This window comes from Electrophorus electricus, chromosome 23 (genome assembly GCF_041902795.1).
Source record: "Electrophorus electricus isolate QZ-2024a chromosome 23, ASM4190279v1, whole genome shotgun sequence".
In the NCBI taxonomy this organism is placed as follows: domain Eukaryota; kingdom Metazoa; phylum Chordata; class Actinopteri; order Gymnotiformes; family Gymnotidae; genus Electrophorus; species Electrophorus electricus.
Genome location: NC_137519.1, coordinates 4069442 through 4092335, shown reverse-complemented (window position 1 = coordinate 4092335; position 22894 = coordinate 4069442). Strand labels below are relative to the sequence as shown.

Here is a 22894-nt window from a genome sequence, read left to right as displayed (position 1 = left end):
AGTGGATAATCCTCATACATAGGCACGATGACCTCACATAAAGAAACAAAAATCCAATCCAAATTTTCAGTGGGAAAAAAGGGATAACGCAAACACATGCCCATGACTGTTTACCATAGATATACGTGACGTAATTATTCACGACGGAATGCTTATGGGTGCCTTAGACAGCGTGCAGGACCAGGGGAAGCTTCTAACTGGGGCCTATGGCCTTGAAAAAAAACAACAAAAACAAACAAGCAACAAACATTGATTTATTAATGAAAAACCTCTTGGAAACAGCAAAATACATTTCTTTCATAGTGAGCACAGGGCTGTTTCCGGAAAACGGAGATCCTTATGTAGCTGGACACCACGGCCAATGGGAATGTCCCTCGTCTCTGCCGAACAACGTCCCCTTTTGAGTTTAAAGAAATCCTGGTTTTCAATGCAATCCCTGCATCTGTGAATATACAGTTTAACATTTAACTCCGTATGTCTGTTATACACACACAAATGCATTCCATGATGTGTGTACACTGTAGGCGCAGAAGCACACACATTTCTGATTGGCTTTAAGAAAATGTAGTGTTATTTATTCATGTCAGTTTTATGAGGCTTGCATTTCATAGCTATGAGATTCCGCATATTACTGTGCACGGTGAGCGATAGCCCAATATCCCTGCTACAATACTGCCCTCTGGTGGCAAAATCTCAGATCTGAGGTGATGGCAACAAGAATCTCTCCGTATACAGTAAGGCAGAACACACTCGCAGATCTGGAGGGCTGTGGACTTGCATAGATTAGTGCTTCTGTGCTGTAAATCGCCACCCACATGTCAGCTAATTACCAAACCCATGACGATCTACAGAAGATCCGGGCCAGAACAGGACCTGAATGCAAGAGACTTTATCCTAAAGAACCAGACTCGGCCACTCCCGAGCTTGGGGAAGACGTGGCAGAAGCAACCGTAATAAACCGTTCCAATGCTGAAAGAAACGACCAGCGCTCCCATTTAAGCTGCCTTTGTTCAGCAGGAGACCACCACCACACCGGACGTTTAAAATGTACTAAGAACTCAAACAAACCTACGGAAGTACGGGAAAATGACGTCTAACCATGCTGGGAACGCAAAACGCGTACATCATGTTCCATAACGTTAAAAAGAGTTTTTTGGTTTTTTTTCCCCTTAAAATCGTCAGAAAAGGGTCCTTCATTGCTATGAGGGGTGGAGGGGAGGACTTCTCCAGGAGGAGGACGCAGTGGCCCCAGGGTCCTTTGGGGGGTTATGAAGGGGAGGTAGGCTATGGTGCTGGGGCCCGTCCTCCTGGTAGGGGCGGGGCTTCATCGGGAGAGCCTTCCGATTGGCCAGTGCTCACTACACTCCTGGGGTGTGCATCCTGGCTCTGGGAGTCTGGAGAAGGCTCATTTGTGTCCTGGACAAACAAACAGAGGGAACGACATTACTGCACTTGTGAGGACTAAATCCATGGAGTTCTCCTAAAGAGTCTTAACCACCTGCCAGAGGACAAAGCTCCTGTAGTTTTCTGAAGGAGGAAAAAATGCATCATATATATACAAAAAAATAATAATATAAAAAAATATACATTACTGAAGGAGAAAAAGTATAATGCATTAAGAAGCAATAGTGCAAAGTAAAGACATCTAAATACACAGAAACCAGGACACATTCCCTGATGCGTGTGTGCGCGCGCCCACACACACACACACACACACACGATTTGGGAGATTTCCCTACTCACACATCCTCACCTTGGAGTTTCTAAGGCAAACACGCAACGCAAAGCAGAAACAGACCCAACGTTCTCCCCCTTTAAACAGCCGCACCCAACGACAAACCCTCCCTACCCACAATCCTAAGCTTCCCCATTTGTTACCTGCAGGGGGTGGGCCTCGGTGGGCGGGGCCTTCTTCATCATGAGGATGATCTCTTTCACCTGGAACACGGCAAAAGTGATGGTAACCCACGGCGACACAGTGAGGGCCCACGCCGGCTTGCTGCCGTCCTCCAGTTCCACCTGGTGATGCATTTTTCGAGCCAGGGATTTAGGCTCCGCCCTCGGGGTGTGCGTCATTGCTTCCTGGTTTTGGACCAGGTCTATGGTTGCTATGGGAACTGGGCTGGATGGAACTGGAATGTTCTCTGCGAGCATCTTGTCCTCTGTAAAGTGAAGGAAAAGGTCTTGATCATCGTTAAAAAGCGAAGCTTTGTCACTCTCTACAGAGAGCAAACTAAACGCAGCGTCCGTCACTTCTCGAACATGGGAAGCTTGCAGAGAATCTGATCTCACGGACGTTCATGAGGTCAGTCAAAGAGCAAACTGAAGCTGGAGACCACGGTGAAACACCACAGCCAATCACGGCACAGCAGCTGAACTGAATCCCTCCGCAATATTGAGCACGGTCACATTCATTCTCTCTCCCTCTCTCTCTCACCTGCATGCTCGTCCTTCTCGGAAACATGTTGGATGAAGATAAAGAGGAGGAGGATGATGAGAGAGACCATCCCGAGCCCTCGGAACGTCCTGGCGGCGCCTGAAGACACAACACACATTTACTAACATGCACCTGTGCTTACCTACCCACCCACCCACTTACTAACACATACACGTTTTCTAACTCAGCCACACGACGTGTGTTAATGAGCATATAACGGTCTTACTAAAACAAACACACACACACACACACACACACACACACACACACACACACACACGGTTATTGACCCCAACACATCCTTACAAGCACAGGCACATGGTTACACCAATACATGTTTTTACTAACACATACACAAACACACTCTTACTACCTCACACAACCACAACTTTCTAACTAGCCTTTGCAGATATTAAGCGTTCCACTTAAGCACAACACACACAAATCACAACACATGACTGTCTACAAAAACACAACACAAACACCACAGAACACACACACACAAATGGTCTCTCAAAATTAACATAAAAGAAAAATAAACTCCTACAACACATTTTAAAATGACTAATTTCTTTACACCCACTAGCCATAAACAGATTTAGTTTGAAAAAATTATCAATGAGGAATCAATTGTGATGAGTCATTAGAAGTAACTGGGTTGAAATGCAGACATTTTTTTTCTTGTAGACACTTTTAATGGCAGATGTTACATCATGGCAAATTGATGTGTGTGTGTGTGTGTTTTTATTGGGGGCCACACCGAAGTAGTCGACGAAGACTCCTCCCACCATGGCTCCACAGCCCCTGCCCAGGCCGAGGTGGAGACCCTGTAGGATGCCCTGAGCTGACGTGCGCAGAGAGGGCGGGACAGCAGCGCTCAGGTAGGAGATGCACGCTGCCCACACTGCAGCGTGCGTCACGCCTGCAACACACACACACACACACACACACACACACACACACATTCGTACCTACGCATCTCTGGTAAATACAATGCAATTTACTAACGTTTACCAACAAAAAAAATCCATAAACCCTTCTAACAGCCAAACCACCAATAAGGGGTTAGAACTCCCCTTAACGGAGTTGTATTAGTCATGCAAGTGATGGAAAACAAAGTTTCTGTTCTAGCACAGCAACACGACCTGAGTCACTGTTCCTGTTTTAAAAATTACCAATGCCATCAACTCGAACAGTGACTGCTCTGTAAAACTTGCATTGCCAAGACAGTATTGAGACAGTACTGCCCATTTCATGCTACAGCCAGTGACTCAGGATTGAGCTTTCTAATGCTTAATGGGGTTTGGCAATGAGTGACCAGTGCTCAGTGGGCCTGAAACAACATCCATTTCTTTTGAGATTGATCTAGAAGCCCTAACCATACAACAGCAGCATTCCGTCATCGCCTGTAATCATAATTACCAATAATACAGACGACTATAAAGTCAGCCGGCGTACAAACAAAGCTGGGCTCATTAAAAAACAAAACAAAACAAAAAAACCCAGCAATGCGTTATACGGCAGCGATACGCAGCTTTAAGACATGTGGACGGAAAAGCTGTACTTTGCCAGTAGCAACAGATTTATTTTTTCTTTTCCTTCAGCGAGAGCAGAACAGCTGTTCTTGTCATCGTCGTTGTTGTTTACCTTGCAACACCTCCATTGGCAGCACGGTCCAGGCGTTGTGCAGGTAGGAGATGTAGAGGTAGCGAGCCGTGTTGCACGCCAGCCCAATGTACAGCACCCTGCAGGCGGAGACCATGTGAGCACGGCGAGCCAGCAGTGGTGCAATTACTCAATAGTACATGAGTGCTGGATGTTATTGTTTAATTGCACTGCTTGAGATCCTTAGTCATTCCTACAGTCAACACTGGGAGGCCTGCATCATTTCTGTAAGACCTGTATCTTCCGATGACAGCTACATTTCTACCGAGTATAAGCATTATGCCTCCACCAGTCATTACTGTTGCACCTGTACCTGACATTACTGTAACGCTTATGACTGCCATTACACACGTAGCTACTAGGGATGGGTCAGAACGCTCAAAAAAATCGCATAGTAAATACATATATGTGTTTTTAAATAAGCAATTTAGCTTCTCCCAAAAGTCATGCTCTCAACTTAAAACCATGCGATGTATGAACCATTACTGTCCAGAGTTGAGTCTGGATCTTAGATTTTAATTAGAGGTGCACTATATTTGCAGTTGATATATTATTTGCAGATAAGGATCATTCTTAATTTAATTTTTTTATCCCTTCTATGATGTACGATAATTACAACCAATAACTGATGGCATTTGAAGGGCAACTGAAATATTGCAGGAAGAGGTTGAATACATGACCGATCGCTATGACAGCAATGGTTGCCACAGCAGCACCTGCACCAGGAGGCAAATGATCCAAGACAGATGGGAAACCCCTGCTGGACACAGATGATGGAACTCTCCAAGAAGTGATAAACTAAACCTGAATTTAAATTGCATTTAGCTACTACCTGCCTAGAACAGTAATCTAGCACACCACACTGCAGTCTACCTTGTTACACTGGTTACATCACTAGACACCAGGTCTTTAGTTCGGCATGTCTGATATCTAAATGCACGTTTAGTAACACTGGACTCTGAGATTGTCCATTTGGGCATTGGAGTTGCAGCAAATGTCATTTCCCACTCTTGCTCCAAGCTGCATGAGAAAATGTGTTAGGTCCTCCCACCAGCGGTGATGGTGAACGTTAATCCCACGTCGCTGGTCACGAGGTAACAGGATCGCTTGTGAGAAGTCAGAGATGCTCCTTCTTCTCACCCTGTGCTCTCTGTACCAGCAATGCTGACTGAATCTTTAATGACCATTTAACAATTATTTAACAAGCCAAGCATCTAATTTCACTTGTTCTGTGCCCATGACCATTTCCTTGTATTCTACTGATTAAGCCTTTTGTTTAACATCTGAGAAACCGGGAAAGGTTAGAAAATAAAAATGTAATGAACTAGTTTGGTACCCCTTTGTGGTTGCTGCAAAATATTTTTCCACTCATGTCTGAGTTACCTGTGACATGGCAATATAAAACAAATTAATCTAGTTTAGAGATCAACACTCGCTGTACTTCATATATAGATTATAGTTTGAACTTGCTTTAAAATGCATAAAGGGAAAATGATCAGTTATTAATATTGGCACCACCCACAATAAGGTACAAATTAACCATTACTGTATTGGTGCATCGATGTGTTTGAGAAGGACTGTCACGGGACTGGAGCTCCCCACTGAGCTACAGGTAACCATTCTGTGACCCAGAAGCCTCGCTCTAGGTAGCACAGCCGAACTATAGCATACAGGGGCGCAGGAACATGACAAATATTAAGTGGAACTACACTGTACACCCATACAGATTTAATGAAACAAGACTTTCAGCATAATTTCTGAAGTTTATCATATGTAGTATTAGCTAAATGCCTCTTTACAGACTTAGGATTTTGGAGCCGAAAATTATGAGGCGAAAGAAGTTATGTTGCGACTAGGCAAGTGTTAGTCAAGGTGTGAAGTTGGATTTAACTATTTCTCTTTTAGACTGACTGCACTATCAATTTAAATTTGAATTCTTAGACAACCTATTCTAGATTTTTGTGGTCTGTGTAGTAGTTATATTTAATAATAGCAAGATATTAAGTGGCACCTTTTTGGACATTTTGCCCATTGTTGTGTGTGTCTGTAAGCCGAAGTCAAGGTGGGGATTAATTATCCGAGGATATTTTGAATAATGGCTTACTCATTCGAATATCACATTTAACTGAAATGGCCATCCCTAATTGCTGCTACTACTCATACAACTACAGCCACGATTACCCGCTGCCACAACTACCCGCTGTTTCATACCTGACGTGTCCCACCAGTTCGATGAGCTTGTGGCTCGTGAAGTATGCTGCCAGCTCGGACAGGTGACTGAGGATGGAGCACACCCCAAACAGCGTGGCCGACCCGTCCAGGTCTTCCAGGTGCCAGTAGAGGAACGTGAACACGTACCCATAGCCGAAGCCCATGAACCAGGCCACGAACAGCACCGTGCTGTACCGCACACCGCACAGAAGTCTCAGCAACTCCATATACCGGAACTCCTCGCCACTAGGCGGCGCTGCGTTTTCTGCGCCGACCGGCCGGCAGTCGCCGGTCTGGCTGTCGGTCTGGTTCTGGCGACCCTCGCCCTCCTCCGGCGTCCGGGTGTTGAACTGGAACCGTGTGCCGACGCCCAGTGCAGTCACCATCAGCACGCCGAAGACAGCAAAGGCCACCAGGTAGTTGTGGTAGTCGGGCGGCACACAGCCAGCGACGCCTGCGATGACGCGGACGCCGTGCGTGTGGTCGATGGCGATGCCCACGGTGAGCATGGCCAAGCCCCAGCCCAGTGAACCCCACATCCGCTGCAGCCCATATCGGTCGCGATGGGGGCCCAGGTACTGCAGAGTCACCTGGGAAACAATCCAGAAATACTTGAGCACTGCCCAACGTCACGCCCGCACCGAGCGACTGCGCATTTACAAATCTACCATGCATGTGCACGCACTTTCTAAACGCTCGACCACCGCGTGTCGAAAAAGCGCCAAAGCTACTTACCGTGTCCACAATCGTGACGGCAGGCGCACTGAAGAACTCTCCGATGATGACCACGAGCAGAAGGAGGAGGAAGATGGCCTCCACCTGATCAGGGTTGTAGTCAATGACGTGCTGGGGCTGTGTGGCCGTGGTAGGGAGGAGTGGTGAGGCGGTGGTGGTACTCTGGACTGGAGGAAGTGTTGAGGTAGAACTCATGTTGCCTTCAGCTGAAGTAGAGGAGCTTGAGTCAGGCTGTGCTGTAAACGTCTGCGTGGGCTGTACCGTACCAGCCGGGACACTCTGAGCCGTGCTAACACTGATGTTAGCTTCTCGCCTGAACCTGTGCCGAGAGCCATCGACCGATGTGAGGTTGGTGGACGAGCCAAGTGGGAGGGTTGTTCCATTCCCATTGGCTGAAGCAGCAGCTAGTGATAAAGTCCCATTGGTGAAAATTTTCTCTCGTCTGAAAGTCTCATTTGTAGAGGCTAGAACCGGTGGGAAAGTGCCAACGGTGGAGGCTACAACTGGCGAGAAAGTCCCATTAGTGGAGGTTACCGTTGGTGCAGAAGTCCCATTGGTGGAGGTTACTGTTGGTGTTAAAGTTGTAGTGACAGGGTTCACCAGCCTGCAGTTCATGGCCGCTGGCTTGACAAAGCCAATCCCACAGTTAAACACCACCCAGCAAAACACAGAGAACAGCAGCACAACTTTTCCCTTCCTGTAACGGTCAGCCACAACACCCCAAAAGGGGGCACTGCAAAACTCGATAAAGTATCTGATCCCCACCAGTAACCCACTGTAACTGGGGTTCATCCCCAGTTGCCTATAGTAAACAGGCAGCAGGGGGTACAGTGAGCCGTACGCAGCATAGAAAAAGAAGTAGAACACTTTTGAGATGAGGAGGTTCTGGTTGATCCGGAGACACACGCGGTCGCAACAGCTCAGGTTATTCTGTGACTCTGCGGTCAGGATTTCCAGGTCGGACTCAACGGGATCAAATGCGGGGGCAGTGGGCGGGTTGTCCTGGACCGCCAAGGAGAGGCGGTTAAAGCGTTCTGACAGAGCACTGCTCGTTTTCTGCTCTTCCTCATCTTCCTCAGCCAAAATGGCCATGCGGTCGTCATTTGCCATTTCTTCAGGGACAGCATGGAAAAATGAAATATGAGCGTGAAATATGGCGTGTGTATTCACACACGCACGCACGCACGCACGCACGCACACACACATGCATATTTACAATAAAAATCTGGATCATGTAATATGTTATAGTTTGGAGAAAATCCAAGGTCATATGAATCATGAAGCGCAGGTTTCAGTCACATAAAACATCAAATGAACGTAATTGAGAGAGTAGGTAACAAGAACTTAATGTATGAGAAAGCGCACATCTCGGTGAATGTTTATAATTTGCTAATGATTATAGACAAATAGAGACAAAAAGATAAATCACAAGCGTGACGTGGTTGACATTTCACTACCGACACAATATTCGCCCTGTCTTAAACCGGCAAGCATTTGCGGAAGTGTACACACTTCCCATAAAGTGATATTATGGCAGAACAAAGTGAATTATTCTACAGTTTATGATCGGCAGACTCCCCCTTTTAGAAAGACCTTAAACTCGCCAGGAAAATCGAAGCGAGTCAAGCAAAGGCTGCTGTTAGGGAAGGCATTTTGTCACGCCAGGTAGACAGGAAACAGAAGAGATGGACGACCAAAACGTTAAGAGAAACCAAATATTTACACGCCTAGTTTCAACGATAATGAAGAATACCACTCGAATAGTGACGGTGAACGGTATAATATTGTCTGCTTACCTTAGGAAAGTTTCAGTTTTAGTTTGGGGTTTTTTGTTGTTGTTGTTGCTGTTTATTTATTTTTTATTTTTTTGCTTACAGGTATTATTCCACCGGAAAAGTCGGCTGCGTTTAGTCGACTCAAGGGTTTGGCATGCCGTCCTGTCCCTCGTCTGGCGGACAGAGACGTGTTGTGCAGGGTATGCAAGCTTGTCTCACCACACCGTCCCCGTCCCCGTGTCCTTTTAAGGCATCCGGTGTCATGCACACCTGCGCGCCCCCCTGCCCAAACCCCTCCACTGTACCGCAAGGCTGTTCCTGACCAGCAGTGACCGGGAGTCAATTAAAAAAAAAGAAATGTTTATTGCCGCTCTAAGAGGTTAATACGCCGTGTCCATTGGCGCTTTCTGTTCGCCTGTCTCGCGCTACGTTGTAGCGCCTCGTGACGTACGCCCGCGATATCGCTTCTGCACCTCCGGTCGCAGCGGTTGGTTTCGTCAACTTTATTTGATTCTGTACTTACGTTTACATTTACGGCATTTAGCAGACGCTCTTATCCAGAGCGACTTATAAAAGTGCTTTGTCATTTCCTCACAGAATACATCCTAGTACAGTACAGTAGGATAGAGCCCAAGATACCAATGAACTAGAATACTGTAGAAATACAGGGATGATGCCTAGAAGTGTAAAATACATATAAGCTCTATAACAGACAATGATAAGTGCAATAAGCAATAAGGGCTAGTTTGTTAGACAACACCATTGTAATAAACAATACCCTAAATTAAGTACTGATTAGCATTTCATATCGATTTAATAATATGATTTCGCGTGCACATATTTTCAGACTTGAGTTTTCTCAGTGCTATTCTAACAGCCTCTGACTGGTTCCGAAGGCAGTGGTCTTGTGAAACCTTGTAATCTGCAAGATTTGATAATAAGGATTGACATAGTACATATGCTCATTTCGCATGGATTCCTGTATTTCAGCAGAATTGCAATTCAATGGTATTTTTAATTCTAATCTAACCTAGTCCGCTGGCCCGGATACTTTTCTCTGAGTAGATGACAGCACTTTTGCAAGTCACTCTGGATAAGAGCGTCTGCTAAATGTCAATAATGTAGATGTAAACGTGTTAACTAATACAACGTCATGTTTTACACGCAGCTCTCTGGAACTAGATGAGAGATGAATGTAATAATCACAGGAAAGAAGCATACTGCAAAAAAAAAAAAAAAAGGCTTAAGTAGCTCGTATGTGTAAATGCTTCGCTCCCACATCATGTTGCTATACACACAGTCTTCTGTTAATATATGTCATAATATTGGAATCAGACCTGTGGATTAATGTGTTGGAACTGCGCTTTTGACTACAGTACTCAGGGTTATCCAAATCATACCCTGATTCTTTACGTGTGTATTGTTTTCACAGACATCTTAGCTAGATTATTATGGGCCAAGTTATTTGCAGTGTGCAACGTTTGGTGTTCCATAATGAAAGACGTTAGCCCTTCCTAGCTAGCCAAAACAATTTAAAAAGGAAATATAGGATAAGTTTTGGAGAGGATCTTATGATGCATTATGGAGTTTTAACTACTTAAATGCATCTTCCCGCACAGTCTTTTCGGGTTTTTCATAAGGCCTATAGGTTGTCTTCATCATGGGGGAGGGGCAGCTTTGATATACGCATGCTTTTTCAGTTTAGCCCATCTTAATGTTTTCCATTTTTACAGTGATGATTTTAAAAACAAAAAATATACATCTTTATAACTGCGTGTGTCTCAGGCTTAAAATTGTTTTATACACATTTTAAAGAAACACCACCTAAAAATCTAATGTGCTATACGGACAAAGGAGCAAATGACTTTCATAATAACTCAAACGTGAGTGCACGTCAATCTCCACTGCGGAGTGCTGGCGCTCCCACACTGCCCAGAGCACTTCTCAAGGTTGACGGTAGGGGACGCCCTCCGTGTCGTGGTTCCTTTTCTGTTGCCTTTCCATATTTCATACTACACCCAGGTAACCAGGTTTAACATGCTCTCCTCCATGTTGCTTCACTATTTAACCTTGGGGCAATTCCCAGCGCTGCCTTAGAAAGGGTAGACATCGCTCAGAAAGCACTGCCACCTGACAGTCTCCAACAGCAAATAGCAGACAAACACAACCACCCCCTCCCCCCCACACATTTTTACGACGCTTAAAATTTCAAAAATATATTATACAAATATTTTAGACAGCGTAGACCCAAATTTGGGCCCTGATCACAGTAGTTTGCTTAGGCAACCTGCCCCTCTTCCCCATCCGTCCTTGCAAAAATAATAATAATGAAGAAACAGACAGAATGTATTTATAATGTATTTATGATGTAAACGTTCGTGGATGTTACATTTACTAAGATAGCTAATTAGCTTAATGTGACTAACACGGAACCGCTTAAGTTATACACGATGGAAAAATATATTCAACTCGCTCAGTGTGCGGCTGTTGTGGCCGTTCTTTGGAACCCTCACCTTCTCATCAGATCGCCAAACTATGCTTACTGCTAAGCGCGAGTGCTTTACAACAGAAAAATCTGGTCCTTATGTCCCCTTCCACCCTTTATTTTTATTATGAATGAATGAATGAATGAATGAATGAATGAGGGTCTCAGAAACCGAGGACACTTTACAATCAACACCGGAGAAAGGAGCTAGCCAACGGCACACGGCGCCCCCTGGAGGACCGGATCGGGTACAGGAAGGAGAGAGAATGTCCATCACTGGACATTTAGACACACCCTCACACCAGCATAGTTTTTATTCACTTGTATTAATGCTTAGAAATAATGTATAGACATATCCCACAGATAAATAAACAGACACGGGAATCCAGTAACAGACAGACACCACACACAACCTGTTACAGAAAAGGAAACGTTAACAGTTTTTCTTTTTTTTTTTTTAAACATGAAGATATTTTAGGTATTGTATGGCTTCATGCATAAATAGCTGTTCATTTGAAGTGTCCAAAAAAAAAGAAAAAAAAAAAGCCGTCAGTGGAATGTGTGAGGGCATGTTAAATGCAGTAGCAAAACGGACTCCAGTACTCCAGTATCACAGCATGCCTTAATCTGAAACGTTTGCTCAAATGAACTATGTCGCCCCCCAGTGTACAGCAGACAGAATGCAGGGATCACCTGGGCTCCTTGCTGAACTGGTCTGTGAGGTTGGTTATCAAAAGGCATTTAAAACCGGCTCCTGCTGCGAGTGAGAGCCACCACCCCCACGCAGTCTGCTATAGTTTAGTTCGCACATGCTCACTTTTTCCAGAGCCGTTTCTCTGAACAGCAAAAAGCCTGAGGTCTGATGAGTTTCAAAACCACCCACTAAGAGAATTCACCCCAGAAATGTTATACCCAAATCCCCAGAAAATACCCAGAAAACACAGCATTCTTGAAATAATTCATTTACAAATCATAATATATAATACAGTCATATTCATGCAGTTAGTTGGGAATATGTTTGCTCATAAAAAACAAACATGAAACTCGAAGATTATAAATATAGTTTCACTACTATTTCATACGAAAAGATGTTTTAAAGCTTTAACCATGTAGGCTACAGAACTTTAACCATGTAGGCTACAGAAATAGGCTGTTACAAGACGCAACTCCTCTCAGATTGCCATTGCCCGTGTTTCGGACGGCTGACCAGAGTTCAGTGTCAGCGAAAGTAATACTATTTTTTTCAATATGACCATTCAGTCTTGCGAGTCGAATGACATCTCGCTCACCTCTGTCCAGTGTCTCCCTTTGTTCCGTTTCTCCCTGCTCTTCTCCGCCATGACGATGGCTGCCACCACGGTGATCACCACGGTGATGGTAATGATGAGGACGGTGACGGTCTCGGCGAAGCACAGGCCCGTGTCCACCTGCCGGAGGCTGTGGCCCTGAAGCTCCTGGGGCTGCCTGCATGTCAGGTCGTCGTAGTCGTCCAGCAGGAGCCGGCGGACGCTGTGCAGCTTCTGGAACACTCTCTGCAGGTCGCAGTTGCAGGTCCAGGGGTTGCCCTCCAGGAGCACGTGCGTGCTCTGCGCCTGGACACTGAGCAGCGCCTTGAAGTCCACCTTCTTCAGCTTGTTGTCGGCCAGGTCCAGCACGGCCAGGCTGGTGAGCGGCGCGAAGACGCCGGCGTCCAGGTGCTCAATTTCATTGCCCCGCAATCCGAGCTGCTCCAGGTTCCTCAGCGTGGAGAAGATGCCGTCGGCGAGGCTGCTGATAACGTTCCGGTCCAGGCGGATGTAGCGCAGCGTGCTCACGGCTCCGAACGTCCTCGCGGCCAGAGAGCGGATGCCATTGCCGCGCAGGTCCAGCCGCAGCAGGGCGTCCAAGTGCGCGAAGCAGCCGGCGTCCACGCCGGAGAGCCGGTTGTCAGCCAGCGAGAGCTCCCTGAGGGAACCCAGGCCCAGCGAGAAGCCGCCAGCCAGCCGGGAGATGTTGTTCCGGCTCAGGTCCAGCCGCAGCAGCGCCTCCAGTGGAGCGAAGGCACCGTCGGCCACGCCCCCGATCCGGTTGTCGTTCAGGAGCAGGGTACGGAGGTGGCGCATCGACCTGAATGTCTGCCGATGGATGTAGGCCAGCTTGTTGAAGGAGAAGTTCAGGTGCTCCATGTAGGGAGGCAGGGCGGCCGGGAGGTCCGTCAGGTTCGCGCCGGCACATGTGGCCAAATGGAGCTCCAGGTGGCAAATGCAGTTGGTGGGACAGAGGAAAGTGGGATTACAGTGTGTGGACCACAGATCCCACATCAGCGACAGCAAGAACAGCAGCGCACGCATCCTACAGGCAGACAGGTGAACACACACACACACACATACAGATTTAACTGTGATTTCAATGGGGTTATGTTATTCTCAGTTTTTCTACTTAACTCTGCGTGAGAAATAAAATAATGTCGACTCTGGAATAACTGTACAATATAAAGGATCGAATCTGGGTCATAGACACATGCAAAATTTCCTTTGAAGCCCTGCGCACATAGATGCAAAACAGTGCTGCCTAAAGTGTCCAGTATAGAAGGAAGGGTTGAGCCCGGTCCAGGTGGTCTGAGCTCACGAGCTGACCCTGAGGCTAGGCTGGGTGATGCCTGCAACGTCAAACCGGCTGACAACATCGCAGTCATTGGGTCAGCAACAGAGATGAAACTGCCCCACGGCCCGTGGTTTGGAATGCAAGGATGGAAAGAGTTACACAACAGAGTTGCACTGATCCCAGACCAGTCCATAATCTGGTCTGTTTTCTACACTCCAGAAGGCAATAGTCATTTTAAGTTCAATGTGCTGGGGAACAGAATTTAAAAAAGAATGAAAAGAACTATTTCAAATACAGCAGATACAGCAAATACAGTGTTTGAAATTTGCATTTGTGTGTATATGTACAGTATGTTGCATGTGCATTTCAGTATACGCCTGCTTTAGCGTGCGTGTGTGTGTCTGTGAGGTGAAGAGAGACATTATTGTCTATGGGGCAGCTGTTGCCAATACAGTATAAAACACTCATGAAAATTTGATGAGAGAATGAGACAAAAAGAAAGACAGAGGGGGGACAGAGAGAGAGAGAGAGAGAGAGAGAGAGAGAGAGAGAGCTTCAGTATGACAGGAAAAAAACGATTTTAAAATAGAGTTTTGCAGTATTGTTTCACCCTGCATTGGAGCAGTGGAATCTGGATGAGGAGTTGCTTGTTTTAACGCACCACATTCATCTAACTGTGAAGTCCTTCTTAAGAAACACAAAGCCGTGCTGTCAGGCCTGATTCAGATCCCCCGTCAGAACGAGCAGCGCTGGCGAACATATCCCGCGCGCAGGCCCCTACAGCGCACCGGGTATATTCGTCCCGCGCGGATCCGGTGTCCGTGCCGGGAGTTCTACGATGGGTTTCAGCAAAGCGACAGCTAGCAAGCCAAGATTGAATGAACGTCTATAAGTCGGGAAATTATCCAACAAAACTCGTAATGTACCGCAAGTTAAAACCCTTCCCAAACATGTTGGCGAGGAAACAAACCACCAAGTGCGCTAGAGGCACTACTGAGTAGTACAAACACACTGCAAAAGACCAGCCTTGCTGTATCAGAAATGCAGAAACTAATGTAAATATTTTAAATCAATCACTAAAGCATATATTATTAATTACAGTTTCACACTATATTACATTTTTATTGATGTTCCTTGTTTTTTTTGGTTTATTTGATCGCCCTGTTTACTATTCCTTAAATATCCCAATATCTCGATCGGTAGCTTGAACTTAAAATAACTTTTAAATCAGCATATTTCATGAATACGATAAAAGTACACCTTAAAGAGACTTCACGACGGAAACAAAGCTCCAAACGCCTACCTGGAGTTCGTTAGTCACTGCACGCTGCGGCTGTTACCGTGCGAAACGGACACCAAGCTGGAAGAAGGACGCGCGCGCCCCTGCGCCCGCTCTCCGGCTACGCCAACTGCGCCCTCGAGGCGATCCACGCGATCCACGCATTCGGTCCTGCGCTTCTTGCCATTCCCGAGACCATGCAGCATAAGCGGCGAGTGCAGGTCACGATTACTGGACACACGCGAACTTTTAGGGTTGTAGTGAGACAGCCGATGAGGCGGTACTTCAGATGGGTGTTGTGCGAGTGAGTGATTGTTCATTTTACACTTCCCTTTTAGAAAGGGTGATCAGATAGGCTGAGTGAGAGACAAGGGTGATCAGATAGGCTGAGTGAGAGACAAGGGTGATCAGATAGGCAGAGTGAGAGACAAGGGTGATCAGATAGGCAGAGTGAGAGACAAGGGTGATCAGATAGTCGGGGGTTGGAGACTGCAGTACCTCTGTTATGCGGATTAGTGCTTGACGTTCATTCTGTGTATTGTGGTTAGTTTAAGGAAAAGTGAGTCGTACTGGGCCAGTGTGCAGTGCTATACTGGGTCAGTGTACTGGAAAACCTTTTAGCAACGTCTACTCTGTCCTTAAAATAGACTGAATCCATATGCTACGTGACACTTAATGTTTCCTGTTAAACGCGCGTATGTTATTGGAAGTAAAGGAGCCCAAAACAAGCATTTTATTTTATTATTAACAAGCTGGTTATTTGAATGCTTTTAGTTCTGCAGCAGACAAAACAACAAAAACAAACCAAAACCTGATAATGTGCGTTTGTGCGGGTGGCAGATTTTTTTTTTCAGCACTTCAAAAAAAACAAACACAAACAAAACAAAACTGAAGTCTTCCACAGTTCTTACAATCGCCACACATACGATTAATCAAAGCTGTAGTTGCAGCCCCAGTGAACGCCCATGAAAGACCATCTTCAGTGCTAAGTAATGCACTGATTATTCAACAGAACAACAAAAGACAAAGACTATGGGGGGCGTGGAGGACGATTAACCGAAAGCTCCACGGGGACTGTGAGAAACGTACACTACCTGGACTAAAAAATACAGGGAAAAGGAATGACAACACACCACATTATACCATTTACCTCATTAACACATCTTTAACATTCAATCTAAACTATAGCTGCAGTGACCTCCTCCTGGGCTGGTCTCTGTAGACCATGACAGTCCGATATCTCATCCAGACACAATATACGACTTCACCCAGGGACTCCATTACCACGCAGGTAACCTCCCCTGGCCTCTGGAGTTTGGGGCAGAATCCTATCCAGTGTATGGTTTGTACAGCTGGACCTGCATGGGGCTGTCCTTACCGGTTTCCGAGAGCACTTCTGAAGCTAGGTGCAGGAGCCAGCATGCTCATTACGTACGATATAAACCACGAGACTGCTCTTGACACCTGTGCTCCGTCAAATGTTTAATTGTGGCTGGTGCATTACAAAGCCTGAAAGCTGTAACTTTGAATCCTAGTGCTTTATTCTCTTTAGTGTCTGTTATTGGCGAGTAGTATTGGGGGATGGTGCTAAATCCTAATACCTGCTATGTAAGTGCAGCAAGCTGAACCGTGTGGGAGTGAGTACAAGTCGGGCTTAGTAACATCACTGAGCCACCAATAGTCCACACAGAAATGGCAACTGCTTGTGCGCACTGCCCACAGCTCTTGGGGATCCGCCAACCAGCACTGACGCTTCATATTCAGCTCCTCAGTCAAGCGCTGGTGGCTTCACACACGAGGAACCTTCCTAGGAGTTCCACCAACTGACTCTGACACTGCGCATTCAGCTCCTCTAGAGGCAGCGGAAACCGAAGGCCGCACTGCCAGGACTCTGCTTTGTTGCTAGTCACTGCTGTAGTGTCCATGCTGAGGGTTGTCGGAGGCTTTATTGTAGGCTGCCTGACCCTCACTGGACGGCCCTGCTCCTATTGTCTCCTGGCTTCGGTTCGCGGTGTTGTCTAGTGTGGTGTCCCACAGCCCGCACTAATCGTTCTGCCTCCACCAGCTCAGGAGCCCCGTGCTATCATTGATCATTTTGGATGTAGTCTCTGTTGCTATGTTAGAATTTCATCTCGGTTCACTGGGGTCTTTGTTTGCTTCATTGTGGATCCAGTTTATTTGTTTTTATCTTTGTTTTCACTTTCTTCCATTTGGTTATGTTTTGATTCTGTGTCTCGCTCCTCTGGCTTATTCATTCTGGACCAATGATTTGTCCTAAATAAACGCCACTCATCTCTTCGTTTGCATCCCATCGTCCCATGTTACACATTTCACCATTCCCAATAACAAGGAAGTTTGGAATTCTGGCTTTGCATTTATTGTCTCATAGACAATAAAAGAGGGAGCTAATAGACAGCTAAAAGCTGAGTCTCAGCATACTGATGGAAGGTAATGTGTTTTTAACTTTTAATTTAATCCTGGCTAACAGATGTTGCTTAGTCACTTCATCATTGGTTAAAGCACCTTTGGGAGCAATGTCAGCCTCAAGTCTCCTAGGGAATTATTCTACAAGCTCGGAAAACCTTTCTTGATACATGGACCTCAGTGACTGATGCTCAGGTGTCTTTTGCATGTGTCACTGGAAAAAACCTCAACATTTTACTGAGCTTGACTCAAGATGCAAGGCTTAGACTGTGCATGCATGCTGTGTTTGTGTTCGTTATTCAACGTCAGTTTACCTACGGCGCCATCGAAATCCCAGGTAGAAACGTAGTACGTGCCAAAAAAACACGAGTTATAATACAACATAGTTCTTACAAATCTGTACCACTAGGTGGCAGTAAGAATTAATGGTGGCTTCCTTTTACTTCTGAAGATGAAGAAGAAGGCCATTTCCTCAGGGGGCTAGTTGCCCCCCGGTTTCGACTTCACTGTGTTTACGGATGTTTAGCTAGGTTAGCTAACTAAAAAGAAGAACTACGGGTCAATAATTGCTGAATATTATGAGCTCGAACAGTATGGCAGATCCGCGGAGACAGAACAAGATTTTTCGGTGAGTAAAATGTGGGCGTTGTTTTAGTAAAACACCTCTAACTGTTGATCATCTTCGCTAGCTAGCTAGCTAGCTCGCATAGCATAGCATAGCTGGGTTAAATAACGGAGGTCCTTCACTCCTACATACGAACTCATACCGATTTAACCAGTTTAACCAGTTAAAAAGCGACGGCATTGATAAACCAGGTCTTTTCTTGTCGTGCAGCTACAAGCCCCCAAGCACAGACACCAACCCCACACTGGAGGACCCCACTCCAGACTACATGAACCTACTCGGAATGATCTTCAGTATGTGTGGGCTGATGCTGAAGGTGAGCCGCCGAACCTCCGTCCGAGCGGTTCCGAACCACTCGCAGCGGAGCGAATGGAGACGGCGGCGTAGTAGCTGTCTCGTGTGGATCCTCTAATGATCATCATGCGTAACCAGATCGCTGTAAACTAGCGTTACTGTCCCGGGACCGTGAGACGCGCTCGGTCTACGCAGAGCACGAAACGTGTACGGTGCAGCTCCATCTGAAATCGAAATATCGGTCAAACACGAAGGAGTTGATTTTATGTAGCCAGAGTGGAGGTTGGAGATTTTATGGTGTACGATATTGGATTACAGTCTTCATTCTTTTCTTAATTCATTCACTTATTCATTTGAAGGCCTGCATGAATTCCTGAGTGTGTGGAGCCGGGTAGATACCGTAACTGTACCCATTACAACAGAATAAGCAAATCAGACCTCTATTTAGTCGACCTGCAATACTGTACTGTATTGTCAGATTTCTGTTATATATAATATAAATGTTATTTATTTATTGTTATTTTTTTTTAAGCCTTCACGTTTTAATGGCAATAATTGTTTGCTGTATGATGGTTGCCTAAAAATGAAAGGGGGGATGCATAGTTAAGTGTAAACACTTCCTACACCCATGTGACCATCTTTGCCCCATACTGGAGTGTTGGATACTGCAGGTCTGCTAACATGCCCAGGTCAGCAGTCATGCGAGGAAAAGAAGAAATTGCCTTTTGATTTGTTAACATTTGAACGATGCTGACAGAATTCAGAAACAGGTCTCCTGCCTAGTCACCAGGGCTCTGCTTAAACTGGTGTACTTTGACTGGTTTACTGGTGCTGATATGGATTGTATCACTGTTGAGAATTTGTTGCTGAGCTTGTGTGTTTGTGTGTGTGTGCATGTGCAGCTAAAGTGGTGTGCCTGGATCGCTGTTTACTGCTCCTTCATCAGTTTCGCCAATTCCCGAAGCTCAGAAGACACCAAGCAAATGATGAGCAGCTTTATGTGAGTTCAGCATGGATCTGTGTGTGTGTATGTGTGTGTCTGCCTGCACATGCGTGTGTTTTTAGGGGTGTGTGGATATGCTTGCGCGCACGTGCGTGCGCATGTGCATGCGCATGTGTGCGGAGGTGTGTGCAGGGGGGGGGGGTATGGGGCACAGCTAATATTTTCTATGTCCTTGAGGCTATACTGTGTATACTGGAGAGAAACTGCGATGATTGTTGTTGCTAGTTTAAGATTCTGTCGACTTCCTTCTAGTTCAACTGAACTGTCATAATTTTCCCGGTGGTTCTCACTAAAAAGGTTGTTCTGTGGGGAGAGGAAACGTGTCCGTGACCAAAGTGGGCTTCGGAACGAGCACCTCAAAAGTTCTGCACCGTGCACCTCTGTTAACCAATCTGGAAAGGTCTTTCCCAGGAGAGACTGCCAATCAGCACTGTTGTGCATGCCTGTAGCATGTAGAAGGGTACACTGAGACCGGAGTGTGCCTATCTTTGGACGCAGGACACTGGCTTGGAGGAAAGGGGGACTCTATTGGTGCGTCTTGTGGAAGCAAGAACTGAAAGATTCTAGCAGTGATAATTTATGTTTACACTCATCAGATGTAAACAACATAGCACAATCGGTGGGAAAGTTAAAAAACATCTGCCTAATATCGTGTAGGTCCCCCTCAAGATATCGAAACATATCTGACCCGTTGAGGTTTAGACTCCACGGGACCTTATAACGGTCTGCTGCAAGAGGAGAGACACTAGTCACTGCTGGGCTGTGGCCCTCCAGGACGTGTTTGAAACATGTCCAGGTGACCTATGCTACACTGCCCTTTGTGTTTAGTATGAGGTACGTTGTTCGCTGCCTGTTGTGATTTTTTTCTCTCTCCCTCTCCCTCCTTCTCCCTCCCTCTCTCTCTCTCTCTCTCTCTCTCTCTCTCTCTCTCTCTCTCTCTCTCTCTCTCCCTCTATCCCTCTCCAGGCTGTCTATATCAGCTGTGGTGATGTCATACCTGCAGAACCCACAGCCCATGTCTCCTCCATGGTAACGACAGTTCCGAACACAGGATGAGCCAGAACAGCAGCAGACGAGACAGACCGTGATGCAAAAGCACACACACACACACACACACGTGCGCGCGCGGGTGTGTGTGTGTGTGTGTACGGTTGGGTGGCGGCGGGGAACACTAATCCTCCCACCGTTCATCTGTTCCGGTGGACACTACAGTGAGCGGCGTCAAGCGATGCGTGAGCTCCCCTCCCCTCCCCTGCCTTTTGCACCTCCTCTTCCCACTCTACTCCTCCCCTCCTCCCGCTCTGCCCCTCCTCTTACCATTCCAGTCTCACCTGGGCTCTCATGGGATCCTAAATTATTGCACTGTAGATGTTAATATAAGAAATAAATGGCCATTTTTAAATTTGCACAGCAATGGTGTGTGCTGAGTACATTCTCTTGCTTGTTGTCCATGTTCTAACAAAGTTAAAGAGAAGAGAAGAGAAGATTTGCTTGGGTTAGGTTCCACTAGGTTAGGTTTTTAGGCCGACCAGAAAGTTGTTTTAATGTAATTGGCACATGCGCGCGTGCGCGCGCACACACACACACACACACACACACACACACACACACACACACACACACACACACACACACACACACACACACACACACACACACACACACACACACATCCTCCCAGCAGGGTGCGAAGGCAGGGCTTAAGCAGAAGGCTGGTCTGATCTGGTAGCCGCTTTACTGGGCTTTAGCTGAGACGGCAGCGCTGGATGCCGTTCAGTGGAGGCTAAGCTTCTCCAGACTCCTCTTCACAGCCCACACACTCCTCCAGGATCCACACCCAGCTGCCATGCCCAAAGGGCAGTTTTCAGAATAGCTCTTCTTTCTATTTATAATCCCTTTCATTTTGTTGTGTTTATAAATGTGAGGTTTTATAAATCTTTTGACCAACCGTTTCTACCTGACTTGTCAGAGATTTTCCTAAACATGTGACTCCATCCTTTGCATGCAGGGAGGTAGATTCAATCCAGTTAAGTTCAGTAGGTTCTATGAAATTCGATTAAATTTTTAGTTTAGTGCATTTAAGGCAGACAATCACTAGGTGGTGTACTAGGATTGAAAAAAAAACCAAGCAAACCCAACCCCAAACTTCAGCACACAACCCTCCAAGGGCAAGTGACTCCAAAGTGCAGTAGTGTGTAGAGGACGCTGGACTGAAGCCTGATTTGCGCACGTGCTCTGCCTGGATTATGACCCTGGACAATGAACCTGACTGTGTACTTCAGGAAAGTAATTCTAGCACATTTTACTGGGCGACTGGCAGCAGGAGTGAGTCATGTCCTCTTATTATGTAAAAGCCTGCTTTGACAGTTTGGCCAGTTTGGATGTTTAATATATTAAGTTACACAGATTCTGCACATAAGGAAGTCCAGAGGAATTGAATCTCATGGTTGATGAAGACTGACCAGTTATAGGTGCTGGTGACGAAGCCTGAGTTGATGTGCAGTACTATCCTTGGAGTTTTGAAAATACCAATAAATGGAAGTAAAGAATACTATAATTAGACTCAGCATATTGCTAGTAATATTGGATTTTTTTTTTTTTCATTACATGAAAGGCTCCTGTACACGTGATAAAGCCCGTCACCTCATCATACGATGACAAAGGTTTTGATGGATGAGCTCTTGGCCTCCATGGAGTCTGCATTTAGCCTGCACGTAACGCTGTTGTCAGAGACTTCTGCTAAAAGCTGCTGTGATGATCTGTGCTCTGCAGATGAGATGAAATTCAGCTCAGGCTGAGTGATGGCTTGCTTTCTTAATTACCCCTTGCTGCTAAGACTAACCTACCATCTTGACTCCTCTGATATGGGAGAAGCTGGCCATTGAAGCAAAAACACTAAATGACACTGATGGGTTTCACACCACTGCTACCTTTAAAAAATACCATTTATACTTATTTCATGCCAGGGCTGTACAGAAGTCAAAGATCGCCACATCACAGCGCAGACTTCCGCTGAATGTGCGCTCTGATCACTGGACCAATGAGCCAGTTCTCTGGCACCATAGCCAGAGCACCGATGTTGTGTATAGCAATTAATTGTGTGTAACCTTCTTGACTGACAGTCTCCGTCACGCCATCGTCTACTTCAGGGGGTGACAGTCTTGTCAAAAAATATGCCATTAGTTACAAACTTCTGACTTATCATTGAAATATAAGTTACTTAAATGGGGCATTCTTGTCTGTGAGAAGAGGCACAGCTGCTGTTCGCTTATATGTTCGTTATTGCGTTAACCGTTATTGTAGGCCTATATCTTGTTCTTAGAGACCGTCAGTCGATTCAAAGACTCAGCAGCATACAGAGTCAATTTTCTTCCACGG

The 22894-nt window shown here is 46.0% G+C and overlaps 3 protein-coding genes across 8 annotated transcripts; 1 reads left to right on the top strand and 2 right to left on the bottom strand.

The window, feature by feature from the left end:
* Positions 1 to 234: 234 nt before the first annotated feature.
* On the bottom strand, positions 235 to 9347 carry mfsd6a (major facilitator superfamily domain containing 6a). 5 transcript variants are annotated; one of them, XR_014119619.1, is made up of 9 exons: positions 8845 to 9341; positions 7049 to 8160; positions 6314 to 6903; positions 4085 to 4182; positions 3198 to 3359; positions 2438 to 2536; positions 1879 to 2162; positions 1069 to 1416; positions 235 to 442 (listed from the first exon to the last, which is right to left on the bottom strand). XR_014119619.1 is itself a non-coding variant. In XM_081706460.1 (8 exons), exons 2-8 carry the CDS (start codon positions 8156 to 8158, stop codon positions 425 to 427), a joined length of 2361 nt encoding a protein of 786 aa, XP_081562586.1. In that variant the 5' UTR covers positions 8159 to 8160; positions 8845 to 9346; the 3' UTR covers positions 235 to 424. The 5 variants fall into 5 exon arrangements, 3 of the variants coding, with proteins under 3 accessions (XP_081562586.1, XP_035376620.2, XP_081562587.1); XR_014119620.1 differs by having other exon boundaries at positions 1073 to 1416; XM_081706460.1 differs by lacking the exon at positions 1069 to 1416 and having other exon boundaries at positions 8845 to 9346.
* A 1802-nt stretch (positions 9348 to 11149) lies between these two features.
* On the bottom strand, positions 11150 to 15453 carry LOC113586843 (uncharacterized). 2 transcript variants are annotated; one of them, XM_081706528.1, is made up of 3 exons: positions 15195 to 15453; positions 14553 to 14751; positions 11150 to 13639 (listed from the first exon to the last, which is right to left on the bottom strand). In XM_081706528.1, exons 2-3 carry the CDS (start codon positions 14555 to 14557, stop codon positions 12565 to 12567), a joined length of 1080 nt encoding a protein of 359 aa, XP_081562654.1. In that variant the 5' UTR covers positions 14558 to 14751; positions 15195 to 15453; the 3' UTR covers positions 11150 to 12564. The 2 variants fall into 2 exon arrangements, with proteins under 2 accessions (XP_081562654.1, XP_026881020.2); XM_027025219.3 differs by lacking the exon at positions 14553 to 14751 and having other exon boundaries at positions 11151 to 13639.
* A 2604-nt stretch (positions 15454 to 18057) lies between these two features.
* wdr83os (WD repeat domain 83 opposite strand) lies at positions 18058 to 20930 on the top strand. Its single transcript, XM_027025216.3, has 4 exons — positions 18058 to 18222; positions 18430 to 18535; positions 19416 to 19513; positions 20483 to 20930. Exons 1-4 carry the CDS (start codon positions 18173 to 18175, stop codon positions 20547 to 20549), a joined length of 321 nt encoding a protein of 106 aa, XP_026881017.1. The 5' UTR covers positions 18058 to 18172; the 3' UTR covers positions 20550 to 20930.
* The last annotated feature ends 1964 nt before the right edge of the window (positions 20931 to 22894 follow it).